Source organism: Exophiala oligosperma (assembly GCF_000835515.1).
Source record: "Exophiala oligosperma strain CBS 72588 unplaced genomic scaffold supercont1.5, whole genome shotgun sequence".
Taxonomy (NCBI): domain Eukaryota; kingdom Fungi; phylum Ascomycota; class Eurotiomycetes; order Chaetothyriales; family Herpotrichiellaceae; genus Exophiala; species Exophiala oligosperma.
In genome coordinates, this window is record NW_015622822.1 from 2,420,605 (window position 1) to 2,440,208 (window position 19,604).

A 19,604-nucleotide genomic window follows, 5' to 3' on the forward strand; every position below is an offset into this window, starting at 1 on the left:
CGTCTATGCGCCAAGCCGCAAGCGGCCCAAACCGGTGCCTTGCCCAAGAACTGACGTAACCAATTGTGTGAGAAATACTCCGTAGATCTACGAATACAAAATACCTCACGTACTTACCAGCCTTACCTAGGTACTCGTAGATACCTAGACACCCAGGTAGATTGAGGTCGGCACCGTTGATTAAAGGAATCGTGGTACGTTTACGTTTAGAGACTCATATTTCAACCCTCTCCGTGACTTCATTGTATTCATAATCTCCAATGCTACCACTGTCGCATAACGAACTGTGTCCTTTTGCGCTTCCTAGAATAGACTATCAAAACGAACTTTTGCCCAGCTGTGCCTGGTGCGCAACAACTCTGCAAGCCTTGTTTACAAGGTGACAGATTTGCGGAAGTTGGTACCAGCGTAGATGGCATTGGAACCGAGTTCTTCCTCGATGCGAAGAATTTGGTTGAGCTTGGCTAGACGCTCAGAACGTGCTGGTGCACCAGTCTTGATCTCGCCGGCTCGGATACCAACGACAATGTCGGCAATTGTGACATCTTCTGTCTCACCAGAACGGTGAGAGACCATCACACCCCAGCCAGCAGCGTAGGAGTCCTTGGCCGCCTGAATGGACTCTGTGAGGGTACCAATTTGGTTGACCTTGAGGAGAAGGGCGTTGCAAGCCTTGGACTCGATGGCTCTCTTTATGCGCTTGGGATTAGTCACAGTCAAGTCGTCACTAAATAGTCAGATCAGCAGAAGTCTCCACAACTCGTTCAGGAGGATTACTTACCCAACAATCTGGAAGTCGGAGGTCTTGAAGAAGTAGCTCCATGCCTCCCAGTCATCCTCAGCGAAAGGATCTTCGATAGACACAATAGGATACTTAGTTGCCAGGGACTTGTACATGTCGGCCAATTGCTCGTAAGTGATCCACTTGCTCTTGTCGCTGTCTGGGTTCTTGAAGTCCAGGTCGTACTTCTTCTCATCCTCCTTGTAGAACTCGCTGGAAGCAACATCCATGGCGATGTTCATCTTGCCCTTGTATCCAGCCTCCTCAATGGCAGCAGTGATCAGGTCCAGAGCCTCTTCGGGGGTTTGAATGTCAGGAGCGACACCGCCCTCGTCGCCGACGTTGCCAGCAGATTGTCCGTACTTCTTCTTGGCAAGAGTCTTCAGCTTCTGGTAGACCTCTGCACCCCATCGCAGACCTTCGGAGAATGTAGGTGCTTGACTGCATTGCTCATCAGGAGAAGTCTCAAAAAATACAAGGTTCAGGACTTACTCAGGCACGATCATGAATTCCTGGAATGCAAGACGACCACCAGCGTGGGAACCACCGTTGAGAACGTTCATGAAGGGAACCGGAAGCACGTATGGCTTCTTGGTACCTGCAAGATCGGAGACATGTGCATAGAGCGGGACACCCTTCTGGGCAGCGCCAGCCTTTGCAACAGCAAGACTGACACCTAGAATGGCATTTGCTCCCAGATTAGTCTTGTTCTCCGTTCCGTCAAGCTCGATCAAGAATTTGTCCACGGCAGACTGGTCGGCGCAGTCAATGTTCTTCTCAATGAGCTTTGGGCCAATGATGGAGTTGACGTTCTCGACAGCCTTGAGAACACCCTTTCCACCCCATTTTGACTTGTCACCGTCTCGAAGTTCGCAGGCTTCGTGTTGACCAGTAGAGGCACCGGAAGGAACAATGGCGCGGTGGAGGCCGGTCTCGGTGACAACGTCAACCTCGACTGTCGGGTTGCCCCGGGAGTCGTAGACGGAACGAGCGTGGATCTTGACAATCGGCATGGCTGCAGTGTTTCAATTTTTGTCAGAACTTTGATTGCAAACAATTGCAATAAAGGTACGAATGACTTATGAGAGCCGCTGAAGGAAAGAGTGCAAAAAAGAAGAGGGTAAGGAGGTGCAGAGGGCCAGAGTGAAATAAGAAACGGAAGCGCAGGTAGCTGGCATTTGGGTTGGGCAGCTAGTACTCCATTGGGGGTCACTTACTGAATACTTCAAGTGGTCTGATGAGAAATATAGGTCAGCAGTCTTTGCTTAGTGAAGTGAGGAAGATAGGTAGGTTACAGTACACTTGATCTGTGGCAGAGTAACTGAAGAGGAATAAGGAAGATGTGAATCTGAGAGAAGTGAAAAGCAAGTCAACTTTTTGTTGTCTTGGTGGGGCATGTGAGTAAAGAGCATCACATTGCTGAAAGCGCCCTCAACAGTACTGTACGATGGCTTTTTGGTAGGGGAGAGACCAGGCGCGGGACAGAAAAATGATCGCCGAGAGCTCTGGTTGCCCCTCGCTCGTCACTATTGGTCCTCGTACTCCGTAGTAGCAGCCTCAAGCCCGGCGGCATTTCGCTGGGGGGACCCACGTGATCTGGCATGGTCTCCAGCCTTGCGGCGCTTCTGCTGGCCTCGCCGCGTAGCCTTTGGTACCTGCGGCAAGCTTCATCATCAACATCAGTGTCCAGATTGACTTATTTGACATCCACCACATTCCTATCGTCGCAAACCATCCCGAACACTCCACCAACTCTTCCGAATTCTCCTCCTCCTCGATATATCCTCTGTTCAGAAAGGACTTAACCTCCTATCACTGTCGTTGCCCCTTTGCGAATCACACAATGGACGGGGGTGGAGATCCGGAGAGGCAACAGGCCCTGCAACAATACAAGGAAAAGTTACTACAGTCAAGAGAATGGGAATCAAAACTGAAAGCACTGCGGATGGACATCAAGGGTCTCCAAAAAGATTTCGAAACTACAGAGGAAAACATCAAAGCCTTACAAAGTGTCGGTCAAATCATTGGAGAAGTGCTAAAACAACTGGACGAAGAGAGATGTATGTTTGCCCACACCTATTTTGTCTCTGATACTCATCGGTTGCAGTCATCGTCAAAGCATCGTCAGGGCCCCGATATGTCGTCGGTTGTCGGTCCAAGGTCGACAAAGCCAAGCTGAAGCAAGGCACACGAGTGGCCCTGGACATGACAACCCTTACCATCATGCGCATGCTTCCTCGAGAAGTCGACCCTCTAGTCTACAACATGTCATTAGAAGATCCCGGTCAGGTATCATTCGCCGGTATTGGTGGTCTTAATGAACAGATACGAGAACTACGAGAAGTCATTGAACTACCGCTGAAGAACCCCGAGCTCTTTTTGCGGGTCGGTATCAAGCCTCCGAAGGGTGTCCTACTCTATGGTCCACCAGGAACGGGAAAGACGTTATTAGCAAGAGCAGTGGCAAGCAGTCTAGACACTAATTTCTTGAAGGGTAAGATCGACTCTGCTCTCATGTTCGGGCCAGGCTGACGTTCGTGCAGTGGTATCATCTGCAATTGTCGACAAGTACATTGGCGAGTCGGCTCGATTGATTCGAGAGATGTTCGGCTATGCGAAAGAACACGAACCGTGCATTATTTTCATGGACGAGATCGATGCCATTGGAGGTCGTCGTTTCAGTGAAGGAACTTCCGCCGATCGAGAGATCCAGCGAACCCTTATGGAGCTGCTGAACCAATTGGACGGCTTCGACTATCTCGGGAAGACCAAGATTATCATGGCCACCAACCGTCCCGATACTCTCGATCCAGCTTTGCTCCGAGCAGGTAGATTGGATCGAAAGATCGAGATCCCTCTACCCAACGAGGTGGGCCGATTGGAAATCCTCAAGATCCACGCTGCCGGAGTGGTAACGGAAGGCAACATCGATTTTGAAAGTGTCGTCAAGATGAGTGATGGACTCAACGGTGCTGATCTGAGAAATGTTGTGACCGAGGCTGGCCTGTTTGCTATCAAAGATTACCGCGATGCTGTCAACCAGGATGACTTCAACAAGGCAGTCAGGAAGGTGGCCGAGTCCAAGAAACTTGAGGGCAAGCTGGAATACCAGAAATTGTAAAACATCCTATCACTGGTCGTGGTTCTATCGGGCGCATAGCTTGACCTGGCCTGCGGTGGGCGATGGTGCCTTGCCACTGTAATATAGGTGGCGATGATACATCTGCATGTGGCATCAGATGGATGCCTAATGGATGGCTCGGTCTGGCCGTGCGACAATTGATAGATAATGCATGCATCAGGACATCCCAACAGCGAACCACCTTGGTCTAGAAGGCGCCAGAGGTTGATCAAGTTCCTCGGGATGAATTTCATTCACGGGCAAAGCCCATTGCAACACGCCACCAACTCAGTAACCCTCTTACTTCCATCTGTGCTGCCATTTCCTTGACCGAATCGACTTCGACCAAGGTTCCTGCGGGACTATCGTCGTCCGTTATCTGGGGCGGCTTGTCCTGACACTCAGCTAGAGCCTTCACCGGTGCGACCAGCTGATAATCTTTGTACCGTAAGTCGTGGACCGTGTCGACCCATTTCTGCACGGCTGTCCGTTCACGACCCTGGACGTACATCACCCCCGGCACGCCTCCTGATCGCAAAAGCGCGAAGCATTGGTGAGTCTTTGCTGCGGTCTTGAGACTGGCAACCTTTTTGCGCGAGGTAATGTGATGAGTTCGAATGAGAGCGTGGAACATCCCTTCCTCATCTCCCCTTTGCTTGCCTTTAGGTCACAGATCGAATGTCAAAACAACATGTGCGCATGGGGGTGTGATGATCTAGGTCCTACGATATGGCGTGCATTTGACAAGATCTGTATCTCTAGGCCAATACTGTCGTCGAAGCGAGTCAGCTACAAGGTACTCGTAACAGTACGGTACCAAGACTTCATTGCCACTTTACACCAAGTTTTATCTGCTTTTGCTGTACAGAGTACGCCGTGATCGCTAAAACAGCGTGGCGAACGCGTCTTTTTCAGCCTGGTCACAAACAAACTCACCCTGTCGACAAGTCACTAGAACGACGTATCATTGCAACACCAACTCAGTATCGCGTAGATGTTAGTCATCTTCACCTGGGCTCAAGATCAGCATCGAGCAATCTTAACTGTCGGGCCACAGCAAAAGCTCCTTCACATACTCTGAACCTTATGGCCGCAAGTACTCGTATTTCGTCCGCGTTGGTCCGGATACTGTGAGAGTCGATTCTCATCATACTGACATGAGTTCGACCGCGACGGCGAGACTCGTATGCCTGTGGCCCCGGCGGACAATTATTACATTGATTCTCATGGTCAGTATTGACCCGATCTGAGTATCTATCTCCATGGAGGTCGTTTCCTCCGGCCTGTTACAAGGACCTGCTCAAACCCGGGCGTGAGTTCTCCCGTTCCATCGATGAAAAATAGAGATATAGTCGCATATCATCTGCGCAAGGGTCTAGTGCCCGTGTGTGGCCTAGAGACTAGAATACTAATAGTCAGTGCTTGTACGAGTATCTTGTGATTCGTGCTCGTTCTGTACAGCGTCAGAACTCAGCCCAGACCACCATCCCTTGATAACTACGCGTATTGCAAAACCCTACTCGAATTCCACCGGCGGAGTACGGCTTGAGATGAAACACAGATATATCATACCAGTTTTTCAAGTTCTCGAAATCACCAGAAACCAATTTCCCCATGTCTGAAGAGTTCCATATAGAGCTAGAGTTGGGAAAGACGATCGGAACGATCTTCTACTCGCAATTCTTCCAAACTCCGGCATATCCTACTCAAAACTTCGCAGGCCAGATAGTCGTGGTTACTGGCTCAAATGTCGGCCTTGGGCTGGAAGCCGCACGGCACTTTTACAGACTAAACTGCGCAAAGCTTATTCTCGCAGTCAGAACAGTCTCCAAGGGGGAGAAGGCAAAGGAAGACATCGTCCAAAGCATCAAGCATCGATCTGATGCCGACGCAATCGAGGTGTGGCCCTTGGACCTAAACAGCACCACTTCAACGCTTGAATTTGCGCACCGAGTCAAGAAGGGACTCCCGCGCCTTGATGTATTGGTCGAGAATGCCGGCGTTGGTGCCCAGAGGTGGACGCTGGTCGAGGGGTTCGAGCAGAGTATTCAGGTCAACGTTGTCAACACTCTCTTACTTGGGATGCTGCTCTTGCCGACATTGACCGCGACCAAGGACAAATATGAGCATGCTTCACCACACTTGGTGATAGTCAGTTCGGATGGTCTGCGGTTCACCAGATTCAAACAGATCAACGAGCCAGACATATACCAAGCCCTCAATACTGAGAAAGGGTTTAATGCTTTCGAATGGTGAGTCTTGCTGTCCACACGAAGACATCTTTTCTTTCTTTTCTTGGCATACGTGGATCTGAAGCCCATATGCTGATGTTGTCAACTAAATGGTAACGAACAGGTACTGTATCAGTAAGCTTTTAGAGGTTCTCTTCATCCGCGAATTGGTCAAGCGTCTCGGGGGCCATAAAACAACGTCCATGGTGCCAGTAGTGATCAACTTGGTCAACCCTGGGATGAGCCATTCTTCATTTGCACGAGAAGCGAGTCTGCCCGCCAGGATCATTGACAGCGTAATGCGCTGGATGTTTGCACGATCAACCGAGGTCGGGTCTCGGACGCTCGTCCTAGGGGCTAATGCCGGGCCAACATCTCATGGACACTTTATGAGTGATGGAGAAAACCAAAAGGTTGCAGAATGGGTCGAGCAAGATGTCGGAGAGCGGGCACAAATTAAAGTGTTCGAGCAGACCATGAAGGTGTTGGAAGTGAGAAGTCCCGGGATCGGTAGGGCAGTCGGTCTGTGATCACGATCATGACTACCAGCACTCCATACCCATCTAGGGTGGTGCGCTTCTTGTTTCGAACACGATCGATCACCTTGTGCACTAAGGATTTTCACATAGTCGCTGCGAAGATTCAAGAAAATGTGAGGCATCATGGTATTCCGTACCTTGGTCGGTGAACTACTTGGGTTGTACGAGTACGAGTACGGTATACGGAGCAGTGCTAGTGCTAAGGACCATGTTCCCCGCATAAGGTATTTTTGCCGAAACGCAAAGGAGCCGCTTCTCCCCCCATTGTATCGTATGGAGATGGACTTCAACGACGACATTGACAACTGCAAGATGAGTCAACTTCTGGACGCCCTGATGAACCTATTTATCAACTACTACGACAATGTTACAACGAACGGATGTCTTGAATGCCGGAACGTTTTCCATGCGAAGGCGAGCAATGCCGGGTTACTGGTTAGCCAGCACGCCATTCTTGATCAACAATGTCACTCTCCCCCATCAACTCTTCGCTTTTCCCCACTCACGGCACCGTAGATCCGATTTATAATGCTGTCCCTGGGCTGTTCCTGTTCTGTTACTGGCCCTTGCGAGTAGGCCTCGGTATTTTTTTCTGCACTGCTACAGAGGGGGCGCTGAAGTCCTTCCTGACGAAAGGCGGAATGTGGTGTTTGCCATTGCGGATTCGTACAGATCTTTCCACGCCCTAGGTCGCCTAATGTGCGAGTCCGATTGCTGCTGAATTGCCGTTGCTTATTTGATACCTTCTTTGGAGCAAATTCTTCCCGCCCAAAATCCCCCAGAATTTGGCCATATCAACACAGAGACCTACTACAAAACTCTCAATGGCCTGTTTCTTGCGTCGCTGTCCTTCATATATAGGTGACCGAACAGTGCGCTGAACCTGGCGGTGGGTGATTAGAGTCGTTACGGATCCTCGGGCTCCGTCGTCTCCAGCTTCCTTCGATATGGAAAAACCAAACAGCGAAGTCTCAAAACTCGGTATCGAAACTCTCCCAGTCAACTCGAGCAACCCGAGTGACTTTGGCTATGAGGAAAAGGCCATTATTCCTCCACCTCCACCACCGGTGAACCCTCCAGATGGAGGTCTGAGAGCTTGGCTCCAGGTGGTCGGTTGTTGGCTGGTTTTTTTCAATGCCTGGTATGTCGCCTCGACGCTCTGGTTCAAGCGGGAGCTGATACGTTGACGAAAGGGGTACGACCTTTGCTTTTGGTATATTCCAAAGTTATTACCTTCTGAATATGTTGCCGGGTGAATCGGCTTCGACGATTTCTTGGATTGGCACCGTTTCTACCTATCTTTTGATAGTGGTTGGCGTTATCTCTGGGCCTTTGTTTGACCTGGGTTATTACCGTTCCATGTTGTTTGGGGGCGCCGCTTTGTCATCTTTTGGTCTTATGATGTTGAGTCTGGCAACAAAATATTACCAAATAATGTTGGCACAAGGCATCTGTTTGGGTCTAGGGACGGGGGTCTTGTACGTCCCTGGCATCGCTCTGACCAGTCGTTCATTTTCCAAGCGTCGTGCTATAGCATTGGGCATTGTCACTTGTGGTGCTCCATTTGGTACGTTGGTTCTGTTTGCAAGCATTCGCCATCACTGATTGATCATGGACCAGGCGGTATAATCTACACCATCATATTCGACTCTTTGATCGACTCGGTCGGCTTTGGCTGGACAGTCAGGGTAATGGGTTTCATCATGGTAGCGTCATACCTGATTGCATTTCCACTGCTCCTATGGGGAGCCGGTAATACTGGCGATATCAGCAGTGGTACTGCTCGAAAACTTTTCGACAAAGCAGCTTTCAAAGATCTGCCTTTCTGGCTCTACAGTTTCTCATGCTTCTTTGTAAGTCGCGATGAAATTTGCCAAAACTTCAAACGTGACGTGACGATGGCTGATCCGATCCGCCTTAGCTCTTCTTCGGCTACATGGTCCCGTTCATCTACATACCCAGCTACGGCCAGGTCAAGCTGGGTATGTCTCGGTCCTTGTCACTTTACACGATTGTGGTTGCTCAAGCTGTTTCAATCTTTGGACGTCTTCTAGCAGCTTTCGTTGCTTCTCGAATCGGCGTCATGATTCCTTGGCTCACTTGTGGCACGATCTCTGCCATCATGTGTCTGGCCTGGGCTGGGATCCATGATGTTGCTTCCTTCTTTGCTTATGCAGCATTGTACGGTATGTCGACCTGTTCCTCGCGTAGCCTATTTACCAAAACCTTGAACTCATTCCTATTGCAGGTGGATTCAGTGGCGCTCTCATTCCGCTACCACCAAGTATATTCCCGGTCGTTTGTCCTGATCCGAAAGTTCTGGGGGCTCGTCTCGGAATGGCCCAAGCGATCGGTGCCACGGCCTCTCTGATCGGAAGTCCGATTGCCGGCGCCCTCATCAGTGACCATGGACGCAACTATCTCGGACTGCAGCTTTTCAGCGGGTTTGTGATGTTAGTGGGAGCATGCTTGCTCATATGTCTTTGGATTACTCTGGTCAAGCAAAGAAACTGCCGAAAATTGATATAGCCACAGAGTCAGACCTTACCACCCTGCTGGCTTGCGCTCGCTTTGACTCGCATGCACCTGAGATCACATATGCAGTTCACAATGGAGGCATCGAAGGCAGCAAATGGAACAAACGTGGCGAGTATAAGACCATCTGACTGTTGACAGAATGATCGTCATCATTTCGAAATGATGTTACAAGTTCAAAATATACACTAGAGCCGCTGAGTTCTATTGCGACCGTCTCTATCATTGGTCTATGGTACAACACCACATCGATGGAGACACTCCATCCGATTCTTTCCACGGTGGCTGAATTTATAACATATATACAGTGATCACCTTCCTTTTAGGAGATCACGAGGTTCTGCAGGACGACAAATATGTCCTGTTTGGCGGCGCAGATGCCGCCTTTTGTGTCTGGTGTGCTTGAACTCCGCCAGTAGGCCAGTAGGAGAAAGATCTTCGGAGAACAGATATTAACAAGTTCAAAATTGAACCTTGAACAGTTCCTTCGCACTTGTAAAACCGCGATCTTATTTCGGGTATTTCTTCCAGCCCCTGCCATGGCCACGCTGTACGCAAAAGTATTAGCAAAGGTGATTGATCGAACCTATCGTGTACACTTACCCTCTTCCACTCGTTGATGAGCTCTGGCATATTTTCCATGGCAGTCCTCCTCTTCTCTAAAGTGGCTCCAACATGTCGTTCCCATTGATGTCCCTTAACCTTCTGGCCTACACCCGTACCTCTCACAGCGAGGCCTCGTTCGAGTAAACGTGACTGCTTGAATGCCGTCGATTTGCGACCGGGAGGTAACAACTCTTCTATTTGACATTCCTTTGCCAACTTAACTAGCTCTGCTTGCCGCCGGAGTCCGATCTTCGCGCCCGCCCATTTTCCTGTAACAAAGTTTTTTCTCGGTAAGAATGGGTTCGGTGGGAGACTATTTGCTGTAGATGAGGACTGAGGTGTAGGTGTAGGTGTAGGAGGTGCCAGTTCGTCTGATGTTACGGTGATTGCTGACGCAGTTTGACTGGTTTGCTCCGGTGCTGCGGCTGAGCTCTCAGCATTCCGGGCGATCGCAGCCTCTTTGGCTGCCTTTCGGGTGATAGGTATCGTCACTCCAGTCACTCTGGCAGAATACAGTTCAGGAGGATATCGAGCGAAAAAGTCGAGTAACCGCTTGGGCAGCTTCAAAGAGGACGGTGCCATTGCCCGCACGGCCTCGGCCATGGCTAGAAAATATCGTTCTAATCAAGACAACAACAGATGATGGATTCAATGTAGTAAAAACTACTCGAAAAAAAGGGAAGTGTATCCCAGCTGCGCGTAGGTAATCGTGAGTGAGTGATGAGTAAGTTAATTTGAGTTGGGACTTGAAGATTGCTTGAGGCAGATGCAGTGCAAGTCGCTGCCGCAACCTGATTTGCTCTGCAGACTTGGCGCCGTGGAAATCTTTGGGATCGCTTTTCCAGCCTGCTCGATTTCAGCTCCAGCTCATCTCATACTCCGTACTTCTTCCTCTGGTTTATTTTTTTAGGCTTCAATCTCTGTGTTCCCGCCGGGCTGATTTCACAAATCCGCTCTAGCCTGATAGATTAACCGCCCTCTCTCCCTACCGGTGCCCGCATATCTCGAAGTGCAGGCTGCGGCCAAATGGATGTATATGGTGGAAATGATGAGGAGAACGCAGAGTTGCGAAAGCTCCTGGCGGAAGTGGTGAGATGCCCTCAGGAAGTCTGCGACAAGACTCCGCTAATTGCAAACCTACAGAACGACGATCCAGACAACTTCGAGATCTGGGAGAAACTCGTTCGGACCGCCGAAGCGTTAGAGGGGGGAATAAACAGAAACTCGAGCTCTCAGGCCATAACGACGGTACGGGGCACCTACGACCGATTTCTCGCCAAATTCCCCTTGTTCTTCGGGTACTGGAAGAAATATGCCGACCTCGAGTTCTCGATAGCTGGGACCGAGGCAGCGGAAATGGTATGGAACGCATCTGGTTGAATGAAAGAGGATGTACTCATATTGTGACAGGTTTATGAACGAGGCGTCGCAAGCATCACCAACTCAGTAGATCTTTGGACGAACTATTGCTCCTTCAAGACCGAAACCAGCCACGAAGCCGACATTATTCGAGAGTAAGTATACAAGAGACACATCCCCTCTCGTTGAAAGACCTAAACATAGCACACGACACAACCATTAGCTGGATTGGATGAAACGACGATGGCCATCGAAAGATTGGTGAGAATCGTCATAAGCCAAATTTCCCTGCTGGAGTTGCTTCTCACAAGTCGTCAGTCAGGTGCTTTGATTTGCTATTTGCCCGATACGAGGAGGCCTTTTGTGCCCATTCTTTCTGCGTACAAGGAATTACACCTGTTGCTGCAAAATGATTGAAGGATCATCATCACGTCACGTACATACACCTGTTTGCACCCTCTGTTTCCCTCTCCTGATCCCTGGCGTCACAATTCGTTCATACTAACACCCCAATAATAGGCTCTTTGAGCGAGGTGCTGCATGCGTTGGTCTGGACTTCCTTTCTCATCCATTCTGGGACAAGTATATCGAGTTCGAGGAACGAATGGAGTCCCAAGACCGAATATTCACCATTTTGGGTCGGATTATTCATATTCCCATGCACCAGTACGCCCGATACTTCGAGAAGTATCGGCAGTGGGCTCAGTCTCGCCCGCTGACTGCTATCGCTCCTCCTGGTACTCTGACTCAACTCCAGATGGATATTGAAAATGAAGGTGCTGGGTACAAAGCTGGCCGATCCCCAGCCGAAGTCGAAAGAGAGCTCCGATCGCGCATTGATAATTACCATCTCGAAATCTTCCGACGGACACAGAATGAAACCACGAAGAGATGGACCTATGAGTCTGAGATCAAGCGGCCATATTTCCACGTTACCGACCTGGATGAGGCCCAGGTTACCAATTGGCGCAAGTACCTCGACTTCGAGGAGGGTGAAGGCGACTACACCCGCACCCAGTTCTTGTATGAGCGATGTTTGGTCACATGCGCTCAACACGATGAGTTCTGGTTGCGATATGCCAGGTGGATGTTGGGTCAACCAGGGAAGGAAGAGGAAGTTCGGAACATCTATCAGAGAGCATCATGCTTCTTTGTTCCGATAGCCCTTCCTCAAACCCGACTCCAGTATGCTTATTTTGAAGAAATGACTGGTCGTGTCGATGTGGCCAAGGACATTCATGAGGCAATCTTGGTGAATCTCCCGGGTCATGTGGAAACGATAGTTTCGTTGGCAAATTGCACCCGTCGCCACTCAGGCCTGGATGCAGCAGTTGCGGTCTACCAGTCTCAGATTGAGTCACAGATTGACACCTCAGCAAAAGCAGCTCTGGTTGCTGAATGGGCCAAGGCGTTATGGAAGCTCAAAGGGTCTACTGACGAAGCTCGACAGCTGTTCCAGAAGAACCGGCAGTTTTACCAACAAAGCCCAGAATTCTGGACAGCTTATCTGCGCTTTGAAATCGATCAACCTGCAATTGATGGTTCTGAGCAGATTCAACAAGACCAAATCAAGCAAGTTGTCGATGAAATCATGACCAAGGGCACTTTGCCTGAAGCGACCGTGCAGGAGCTGGTGGCAATATACATGAAATATCTTCTTGACCGAGGCACGAAAGACGCCGCCAAAGAGTATATGAACCTCGACCGGGAAATCAATGGGCCTTTGTCAGTACAGAAATCATCGAGGGTCCAAACCGCGATTGACCCAACCAAGGCTGGTGCATTTGCCAATGGACAGGTCAGTGATATTCAAAGATGAGTCAGCTTATGTCCTCGCTAACCCCTTATCAATCCAGCCGCCTCCAATCAGATATTCATAAAAGAGAATATCTTCAACTCCATACGGCAACATTTATCGCGCTGGTTCCGATGTAGGTGACTATTTATCGAGTCAAGGTCATGCTGGGGGAACGTATACGAGTAAGACGAGTATGCCTATGCGTGTGCGGAAGGCCCTAGCGGTGACACCCTCCCGAAAGTTGATGATGGACCTACAGAAGACATTCAGCACACTAGGAGACTGTCACGACTCCCTTGGGAACTAACAACTCGGACTTTAAGGAAAGAAAATACGGGGAGGGACCAGCCTAGTCAAGTCTTCCATAGCCTTGGCCTTTTTTTATTTCAGATGAACATTCCATCCGTACTCTGGACAAATTTGAAACGTTATCTGCGTCATTTAGAGTCTTCCCAATCTTTGCTGTGTATCTAGATCATCCATCATGCACTCGTCTCGGGCAGTTTGAAATCACACATTCCCTCCACCGCGCTCGTCAGTTCAATTACACGTTCCTTCACGTACATCTTCTCCGACTCGGAGAGGTAAGGCTGGTAGTACGGTTTGCGCAGCTGCACGTCCTGCAGCCACTGGGCGGGTTTCGTCCAGCCCTCGACCCAAGACAGACACGTCACGTTCTCTTCGGGTTGCGGGGACGGTTTGCTGACGACGAAAAAGCGGCATTCCGGCTCCGCGACGACGGCGTCGTAGGCGGGCTTGAAGAGTTCCCAGAACCGCGGCTCGTCGGCGGGCGAGATGTAGACTTTGATCGAGAGGACGGCTCCCTGGGATAGGTCTCTGTAGATTGAGATTGGCGTGTTGGATTTCGAAGACATTGTGAAAAAGTAAGGTGGTCAGTCGTACGAGTGCCGGAAAACTGCAAAACGAGAGGGATCTCGAGATGTGATCAAAAGGTTGGGACGAAGGAGACAGGGGTCCTGTAGGCCAGATGTTGTATGAAGAAAACCAGCGAAGGTCAATGGAGGTGACAAGTAGAGATATATACTCGGAGAGATCAGAGAGTTGCGTGTACGTCTCTTAGAGATCTTGGCCTGGCTCAGCCCTTTTGTACCTACTGGTAATAAACACGGCCAGAAGATGCACAACGCGCACACACGTGGACATCGGCACTTCCTTGTGTATAAACCCACCTTATATCCGTACCCCTTAGAGAACTTTTTGTGCAGCTCGGGCATCCTCTTCATCCTTGAGCTTGTCGTACTTACCGCTTGGCTTGACTTGAGTTGACGGGAGGCCTCAAAAAAGCAAAAATGTGTACAAACGACAGCGAGGTTTTCTCCATGGACTTAGGACATAACTGTTAATAATCCCCCCCCTCACCACGGCATTTACGGAGTAGGAATTCCCCGTGACAAAAAGAGGAACAGACATGTGAAGTGGCAGAGCCCACAAACAGAAGGGACCGTGAATATACTGTAAGTGGTTTCTTGGCTGTACTACCAGATCCGTACCTATTAGGTGGTGATGAAAGGCTGTATCCTCAAAGTCCATAGAGCAAATGATGAGTAATCGGAGGTTGAATACCCTACCAACCTAGGTAGGTATCCATTGGGCCCTCGGAGGACGGACACTGTACGGAGGACAGGGAAACCACGTATTCGTATTTTCCTTTCCTCCGAGGTTCAGTTCTTCCAAGGTCGCGTAATTAAGCGGCGAAGATCGAAACTTGACTGTTGCGCCGACATCATAAGAGGAATAGTGTGGGCATTGTTGGCAGTGACAAAGTTGGTCGGATGGAATGAAATAAATAGGACGGGAGTACTGAGTAGTTCTAGAAGGAAAAAAAGGGTCCAGGGATTTGTGGCACTAATACTATATTGTACTAGTGGAAAGTTTATCGGTGCTATTTTTAAACCGAGGCAGAACAAAATGCGGTCATGTGAGTGGACGCAAGGACGTCGCCTTCGCTTGCACAATACATACTTGTGCAAACCTAGGTAACTAAAGTACAGGTATGGTACGGAGTAGATCTATATATATATAGACCATATAACCTCTGAGGAGCCGGTATCTGCAAGAACAAAAGAGAGACGTGTACAGTCAACACGAAAACTCACACTCTGCAACTGAAACAACCAAAACATCTTGATTGACTCTCACATACGCAGTATACACAACACCCAATAATTAAAAACAGATAACATCACAAACAAGTCAGCCACCATGGGTATCTTGGGCGACAAGTGGAAGGCGTTCAAGAATTACAAAAACGGTCGCAACCCAGACGGGTCATCCAAGATCACGGAGGAGGACATACAAAAGTACACGGGCATGGACAGGGCGGAATTGGACAAATTCGCGGCCAACACTCCTGGGGTCGCGGGGAACCAGAACGCGGGATCCTTGACCGCAGGGGGAACCAGTGGGTTGTACTCGGGGGGTTACTCCACGTATGACGGACACAAGATACCGAAAAACAACAAGTGACGGATGATGATGGGTCTGAAGGAGGGGAGAGAATTGGGGAGTTGAACAAGAGACAGAGACGGAGACGGAGACACAGACGGAGACACAGACGGAGACACAGACGGAGACACAGACGGAGACACAGACGGAGACACAGACGGAGACACAGACGGACACAGGGTGATGATTGATGAAGCCATATCTTGAAATTTTGAGATTTTTGCCATGACTAAATGAACACTACAGGTGATGTCTGTATGATTTCCAGTTTCAGGATTGACTGCATCACTCAGAGAGAGTAGTAAGGAGAGTGAGGTTGGTTTTCTTGGGGAGCATATAGCCGACAAGGCAACTCTCTGGAGAACAAAGCTCTGCGCCGTGTTTACCGAGAAGTAAATACCTAGGTACAGAAGTACCTGATACAATACTATTTAAAGTCCACCGGGTAGTCTAAAATAAGTAACCTCTACCTTGCAGTCCTTTACCCGAATATGAATAACTTCGCTTTCATTAACCCCCCAACTTGTGACCCATCATCATTATCGTCCAACACATCACCTAGGTAGGTACACAGCCAATCATGGAGGTCATACAAACTCGAAGGAGGTTTCGAGGTTGTCTTTGCCCTATCTTCGTCCACATACGGAGGAGGATCCCTCAATGTGACCCTCTTTCCGTGGGCGTGGACGTAATTATGATACTCAGCAACCCTGTTTGTTTGTTTGTTTGTTTGTTTGTTTTTCACAGAATAATGGTAATACCAGTACTCGATTTTGCTGTGAGAGAAGACTACCAAAACGCCAACATATCGAGGTGACAACTTCGCCCACATACTTCGTACATTACATGCTGTCTCAGATCCAGTCTCATAGATCTGAAATCCGACCCAAGCCATTTTTATCTAGTCGCACCGATGCTATCATCACTGAGGACGAACCCCTCGGGTAGAGCAGGGAGCATCGAAAGATAACCCTTGTTGTTGCTGCTGAAATTGGGGTTGAACTTGACCTTGGTGTGATCCAGGTCAGCCGGTACAAAATGTGCTTTGTATTCAACTGGGCTGTTTTCCCTCGTCGCCCAAGCCTCGACGTTTGCTCGAGCAGCTTCAGGCAGGACGACCTTGGCCGGGCATTCGTACCACTGAAAACACGAATTAGCTACACACATCGATGTTGTTTGCCTGGATACACCAGGGAGAAAAAAACATACCGCAGGGGTGTGGACAAACGCAAGCATTATCCGAGGGTCAACCGCCGGGTTCGACAAGCCTGCGTGCCACAGGCGAAGATCACGAAGGACGACTGACCCCTTCTTCACGACAGGTTGGATCGGAGGCGCCGTTCGTCTTCGTTCTTCCAAGAGTTCGTGCCTGATGCCGAAATCCATGTTTTCGGCGGGTGTCCCGGGAGGATATTCGATACCACAGTTGCGGTGGTCGGCAAAAGTGGTACCACGATGAGTCGCCACCCAGAGCTCGGTACTTCCATTGGCGGGGGAAACGTCACTGAGATAGAAATTGGTCACTATTGCAAAGGGAAACGTTCCATGGTTGAAGGTGAGATCGGCGTGGACATGTTGTCGCGCGTTGAATCCACCCAGGGCGGTGTTGCCGTTGACATAGTTGACACAAGGTTTCGGTCCCAGGATGTACGACAGCACTTGCTCTGCCGGAGAGTTTGCCCATATGTCCTCGTACATCAGGTCAGGCGACAGCGGTGGTCCTTGTGACATGTTGCCAGTTTTCCTTCCATCGGTGGAAAACTAGAAAAGGGGGGGGGTCATCAGTTGGGCTTTTCGTGCTGCCAGGGCATGACATGCAGGTCCTTTCCAGACTTACGTCGTTAAAGTGCGTGGTTGGAAGGGTTGCCATGATCTTCGCCTCCTCTGAAAGCATTCTGTTCAGCGTATCTACATGTTCAACATCGACGGCGTTTTCGAGGACGACGATGCCATCGCGGTGCATTGCCGCGATGGCTTTGCCGATGTTGGGAGGCGTCAAGTTCCCCGAGATCCTTTCCTCGTCGGAAAGCGGTACAACAACCACATCTTGGTGCTCGAGAGGAATCTTTGCCGAAGGCATCTTGCTTGTTAGATAGAGGACAATGTCTGAAGAGGAACTTGTTGAATTCAAAGCAAGGGCAAGAAGTGTTAGAGCTGTGTGGATGCTTTATCAATCTCACCCTTGGACCTCAGACCACGGTGCGTTCGGTGTAGTGATCGTTCATTCGGAGCGGTATATCCTTTCTTTCCACCGAGCAAACGTTCATGATTGCAACTTTCCCCTCCGCGCTGCCCAAGAGGAACAATTGCGATGCCGGTCGGTGCAACTCCGATAGAATGGGGAAATCCCAGGAGAATCCAAGTAGAACCCACTAAATACTGTAACGGAGGAGGTTGTTGATTCGAAGCCGAACCGAACCGGACATCCGATCAGTGGAGAAATCATCAGATTCAGGGTCGCCCCATGGGGCGTCAGCGATGGCACGAGAACCCGCCGACAGTGCATTTGACGACTCAGCAGGCTCGGTTGAAACGGAATCTGACCGTCCATCATCTGTATGGGGTCAGGAAATTTGTCCAGGACCTGGACTGAGAGTGGAGTCGGCCTAGCATATCGAAAGACTCGGCGCGAGAGGGAGAGAGAGACAAAGATATTTCAAGATCATCATTTGACGACTTGACCGAAGACACTCGGAATCTCAGCATTCGAATTAATGCACTATTCAAAAACACCCTTTCGACTACTGCCGAGAATATCATGCCTGTTTCATTAGCCATTCTGGGGGCTGGAATCTTCGCCCGCGAAGGCAAGTAGTCCTCAAGAAATCTTATCTGAAAATTGTGCAAACGACTAACACGATTTCCTGTAAAGAATATATTCCAGCAATCAACTCACTCAGCGTGGTAGAACTAAAAGCAGTGTACTCAAGGTCTTCAAAGTCTGCTGAAGCTCTGGCCGCCCAGAGTGAAAGCAATGCCGACATCTACTATGATTCGCCCAGTGCTGCTGGCAAGTCGGTTGACGACTTACTGAAGCGCTCGGACATCGATGCGGTGATCATCTGTGTCCCGATTCTTGCTCAACCAGAACTCATTCGGAAAGCGATGAAAGCTGGAAAGCATGTTCTCAGCGAGAAGCCCATCGCCAAAGATGTAGCAACAGCAGAAGAACTGATCAGGTGGCGTGAAGCGTCTTCGATCAAGTCCATCTGGGCAATCGGAGAGAATTTCCGCTTCATCTGTCCAGTCGTTTGTGGCCATTCGAAATTAAAGGAGATTGGTGGTCAAGTGACCACATTCAGCATGAATCTGTTTGCTCTGGTCGACGAGAACGACAAGTTCTACCAGACAGAGTGGTAGGTTTGAGCTTGCCGGACGCCCGGGGGGCATCTGGTACACCGCTACATCCGATTTTTACTGACCGTTTTCGAAGGCGCAAAACTCCAGAGTATCAGGGAGGTTTCTTGTTGGATGGAGGTGTTCACTTCGTCGCGGGAGTGAGACACCTTCTCAGCGCGGTCGGAGAGGACATCAGTTCGCTGGCAGCCTACACGGCGCTTTTGGAACCCAAACTTGCCCCTGTCGACACCGTTCACGGCATTCTTCGCACAACGAGTGGACGCAGCGGCTCTTTCAACGTGTCCTTTGGCACCGAGTTCAAGGGAGGCTTTGAGATATTCGCCGCCACCAACAAAGGTTCAGTGACCGTCACCCCTGTGTCGGTCAAGGTGGTGCGAAAGGACGCGGACGGAAAGAAAGTAGAAGAAGAGGAGTCCTTTGCCTTTGGTGCCGGAGTCAAGTCCGAGGTTGAGGCTTTCGCCGCAAGCATCGTGTCGGGAACCCCTGACCCACGACAAAGTCCCCAGCAAGCTCTCGGGGACCTGATTGTCCTGCAAGGTCTCTTGGAGTCGGGCGAGCAGAAGGGAGCTGTCAAGGCTGTGAAACTGTGAAAGATGTGCCTCGAAAGAAAGGCGCAGCCGAAATGATGGACTATATTGCTGTATGAGAGATTTGGTATAGGTCCATGCCCCCAAGCCCATGAGAGAAGGAGTTTTGTTGGGATATAGAGCAGCAAGTTTCTCTAGCTAAATGCCGCTATATAACGTGCTAGCACTGTTCTAGGGTCGTTAAGACTTAACACTGAGAAAATTGCGATATGGAAAGTTGG

The 19,604-nt window shown here is 49.8% G+C and overlaps 9 protein-coding genes across 10 annotated transcripts; 5 read left to right on the plus strand and 4 right to left on the minus strand.

Moving 5' to 3' along the window:
* Positions 1–372: 372 nt before the first annotated feature.
* Positions 373–1,794, minus strand: PV06_06192 (enolase; the record flags this gene model as incomplete). The annotated part of the gene is made up of 3 exons (XM_016407277.1): positions 373–727; positions 782–1,222; positions 1,274–1,794. 3 exons carry the CDS (start codon positions 1,792–1,794, stop codon positions 373–375), a joined length of 1,317 nt encoding a protein of 438 aa, XP_016262881.1.
* Positions 1,795–2,139: 345 nt separating this feature from the next.
* Positions 2,140–4,248, plus strand: PV06_06193 (26S protease regulatory subunit 10B). The gene is made up of 3 exons (XM_016407278.1): positions 2,140–2,841; positions 2,889–3,275; positions 3,325–4,248. Exons 1-3 carry the CDS (start codon positions 2,625–2,627, stop codon positions 3,900–3,902), a joined length of 1,182 nt encoding a protein of 393 aa, XP_016262882.1. The 5' UTR covers positions 2,140–2,624; the 3' UTR covers positions 3,903–4,248.
* PV06_06194 (uncharacterized protein) lies at positions 4,153–4,536 on the minus strand (the record flags this gene model as incomplete). Its single annotated transcript, XM_016407279.1, has 1 exon — positions 4,153–4,536. The coding sequence occupies one exon, from the start codon at positions 4,534–4,536 to the stop codon at positions 4,153–4,155; it is 384 nt and encodes a 127-aa protein (XP_016262883.1).
* Positions 4,537–7,232: 2,696 nt separating this feature from the next.
* Positions 7,233–9,538, plus strand: PV06_06195 (uncharacterized protein). Its single transcript, XM_016407280.1, has 5 exons — positions 7,233–7,813; positions 7,866–8,239; positions 8,293–8,525; positions 8,594–8,858; positions 8,921–9,538. Exons 1-5 carry the CDS (start codon positions 7,620–7,622, stop codon positions 9,199–9,201), a joined length of 1,347 nt encoding a protein of 448 aa, XP_016262884.1. The 5' UTR covers positions 7,233–7,619; the 3' UTR covers positions 9,202–9,538.
* On the minus strand, positions 9,361–10,533 carry PV06_06196 (uncharacterized protein). The gene is made up of 2 exons (XM_016407281.1): positions 9,811–10,533; positions 9,361–9,755 (listed from the first exon to the last, which is right to left on the minus strand). Exons 1-2 carry the CDS (start codon positions 10,414–10,416, stop codon positions 9,717–9,719), a joined length of 645 nt encoding a protein of 214 aa, XP_016262885.1. The 5' UTR covers positions 10,417–10,533; the 3' UTR covers positions 9,361–9,716.
* Positions 10,534–10,684: 151 nt separating this feature from the next.
* PV06_06197 lies at positions 10,685–13,410 on the plus strand. Of its 2 annotated transcripts, XM_016407282.1 has the most exons (5): positions 10,685–10,902; positions 10,957–11,172; positions 11,224–11,327; positions 11,692–12,970; positions 13,029–13,410. In XM_016407282.1, exons 1-5 carry the CDS (start codon positions 10,840–10,842, stop codon positions 13,050–13,052), a joined length of 1,686 nt encoding a protein of 561 aa, XP_016262886.1. In that variant the 5' UTR covers positions 10,685–10,839; the 3' UTR covers positions 13,053–13,410. The 2 variants fall into 2 exon arrangements, with proteins under 2 accessions (XP_016262886.1, XP_016262887.1); XM_016407283.1 differs by having other exon boundaries at positions 11,224–12,970.
* Positions 13,411–15,193: 1,783 nt separating this feature from the next.
* Positions 15,194–15,878, plus strand: PV06_06198 (uncharacterized protein; the record flags this gene model as incomplete). Its single annotated transcript, XM_016407284.1, has 2 exons — positions 15,194–15,420; positions 15,479–15,878. 2 exons carry the CDS (start codon positions 15,194–15,196, stop codon positions 15,618–15,620), a joined length of 369 nt encoding a protein of 122 aa, XP_016262888.1. The 3' UTR covers positions 15,621–15,878.
* Positions 15,879–16,148: 270 nt separating this feature from the next.
* PV06_06199 (uncharacterized protein) lies at positions 16,149–19,477 on the minus strand. Its single transcript, XM_016407285.1, has 2 exons — positions 16,646–19,477; positions 16,149–16,576 (listed from the first exon to the last, which is right to left on the minus strand). Exons 1-2 carry the CDS (start codon positions 17,165–17,167, stop codon positions 16,334–16,336), a joined length of 765 nt encoding a protein of 254 aa, XP_016262889.1. The 5' UTR covers positions 17,168–19,477; the 3' UTR covers positions 16,149–16,333.
* PV06_06200 (uncharacterized protein) lies at positions 18,195–19,386 on the plus strand (the record flags this gene model as incomplete). Its single annotated transcript, XM_016407286.1, has 3 exons — positions 18,195–18,247; positions 18,337–18,792; positions 18,870–19,386. 3 exons carry the CDS (start codon positions 18,195–18,197, stop codon positions 19,384–19,386), a joined length of 1,026 nt encoding a protein of 341 aa, XP_016262890.1.
* Positions 19,478–19,604: the final 127 nt, after the last annotated feature.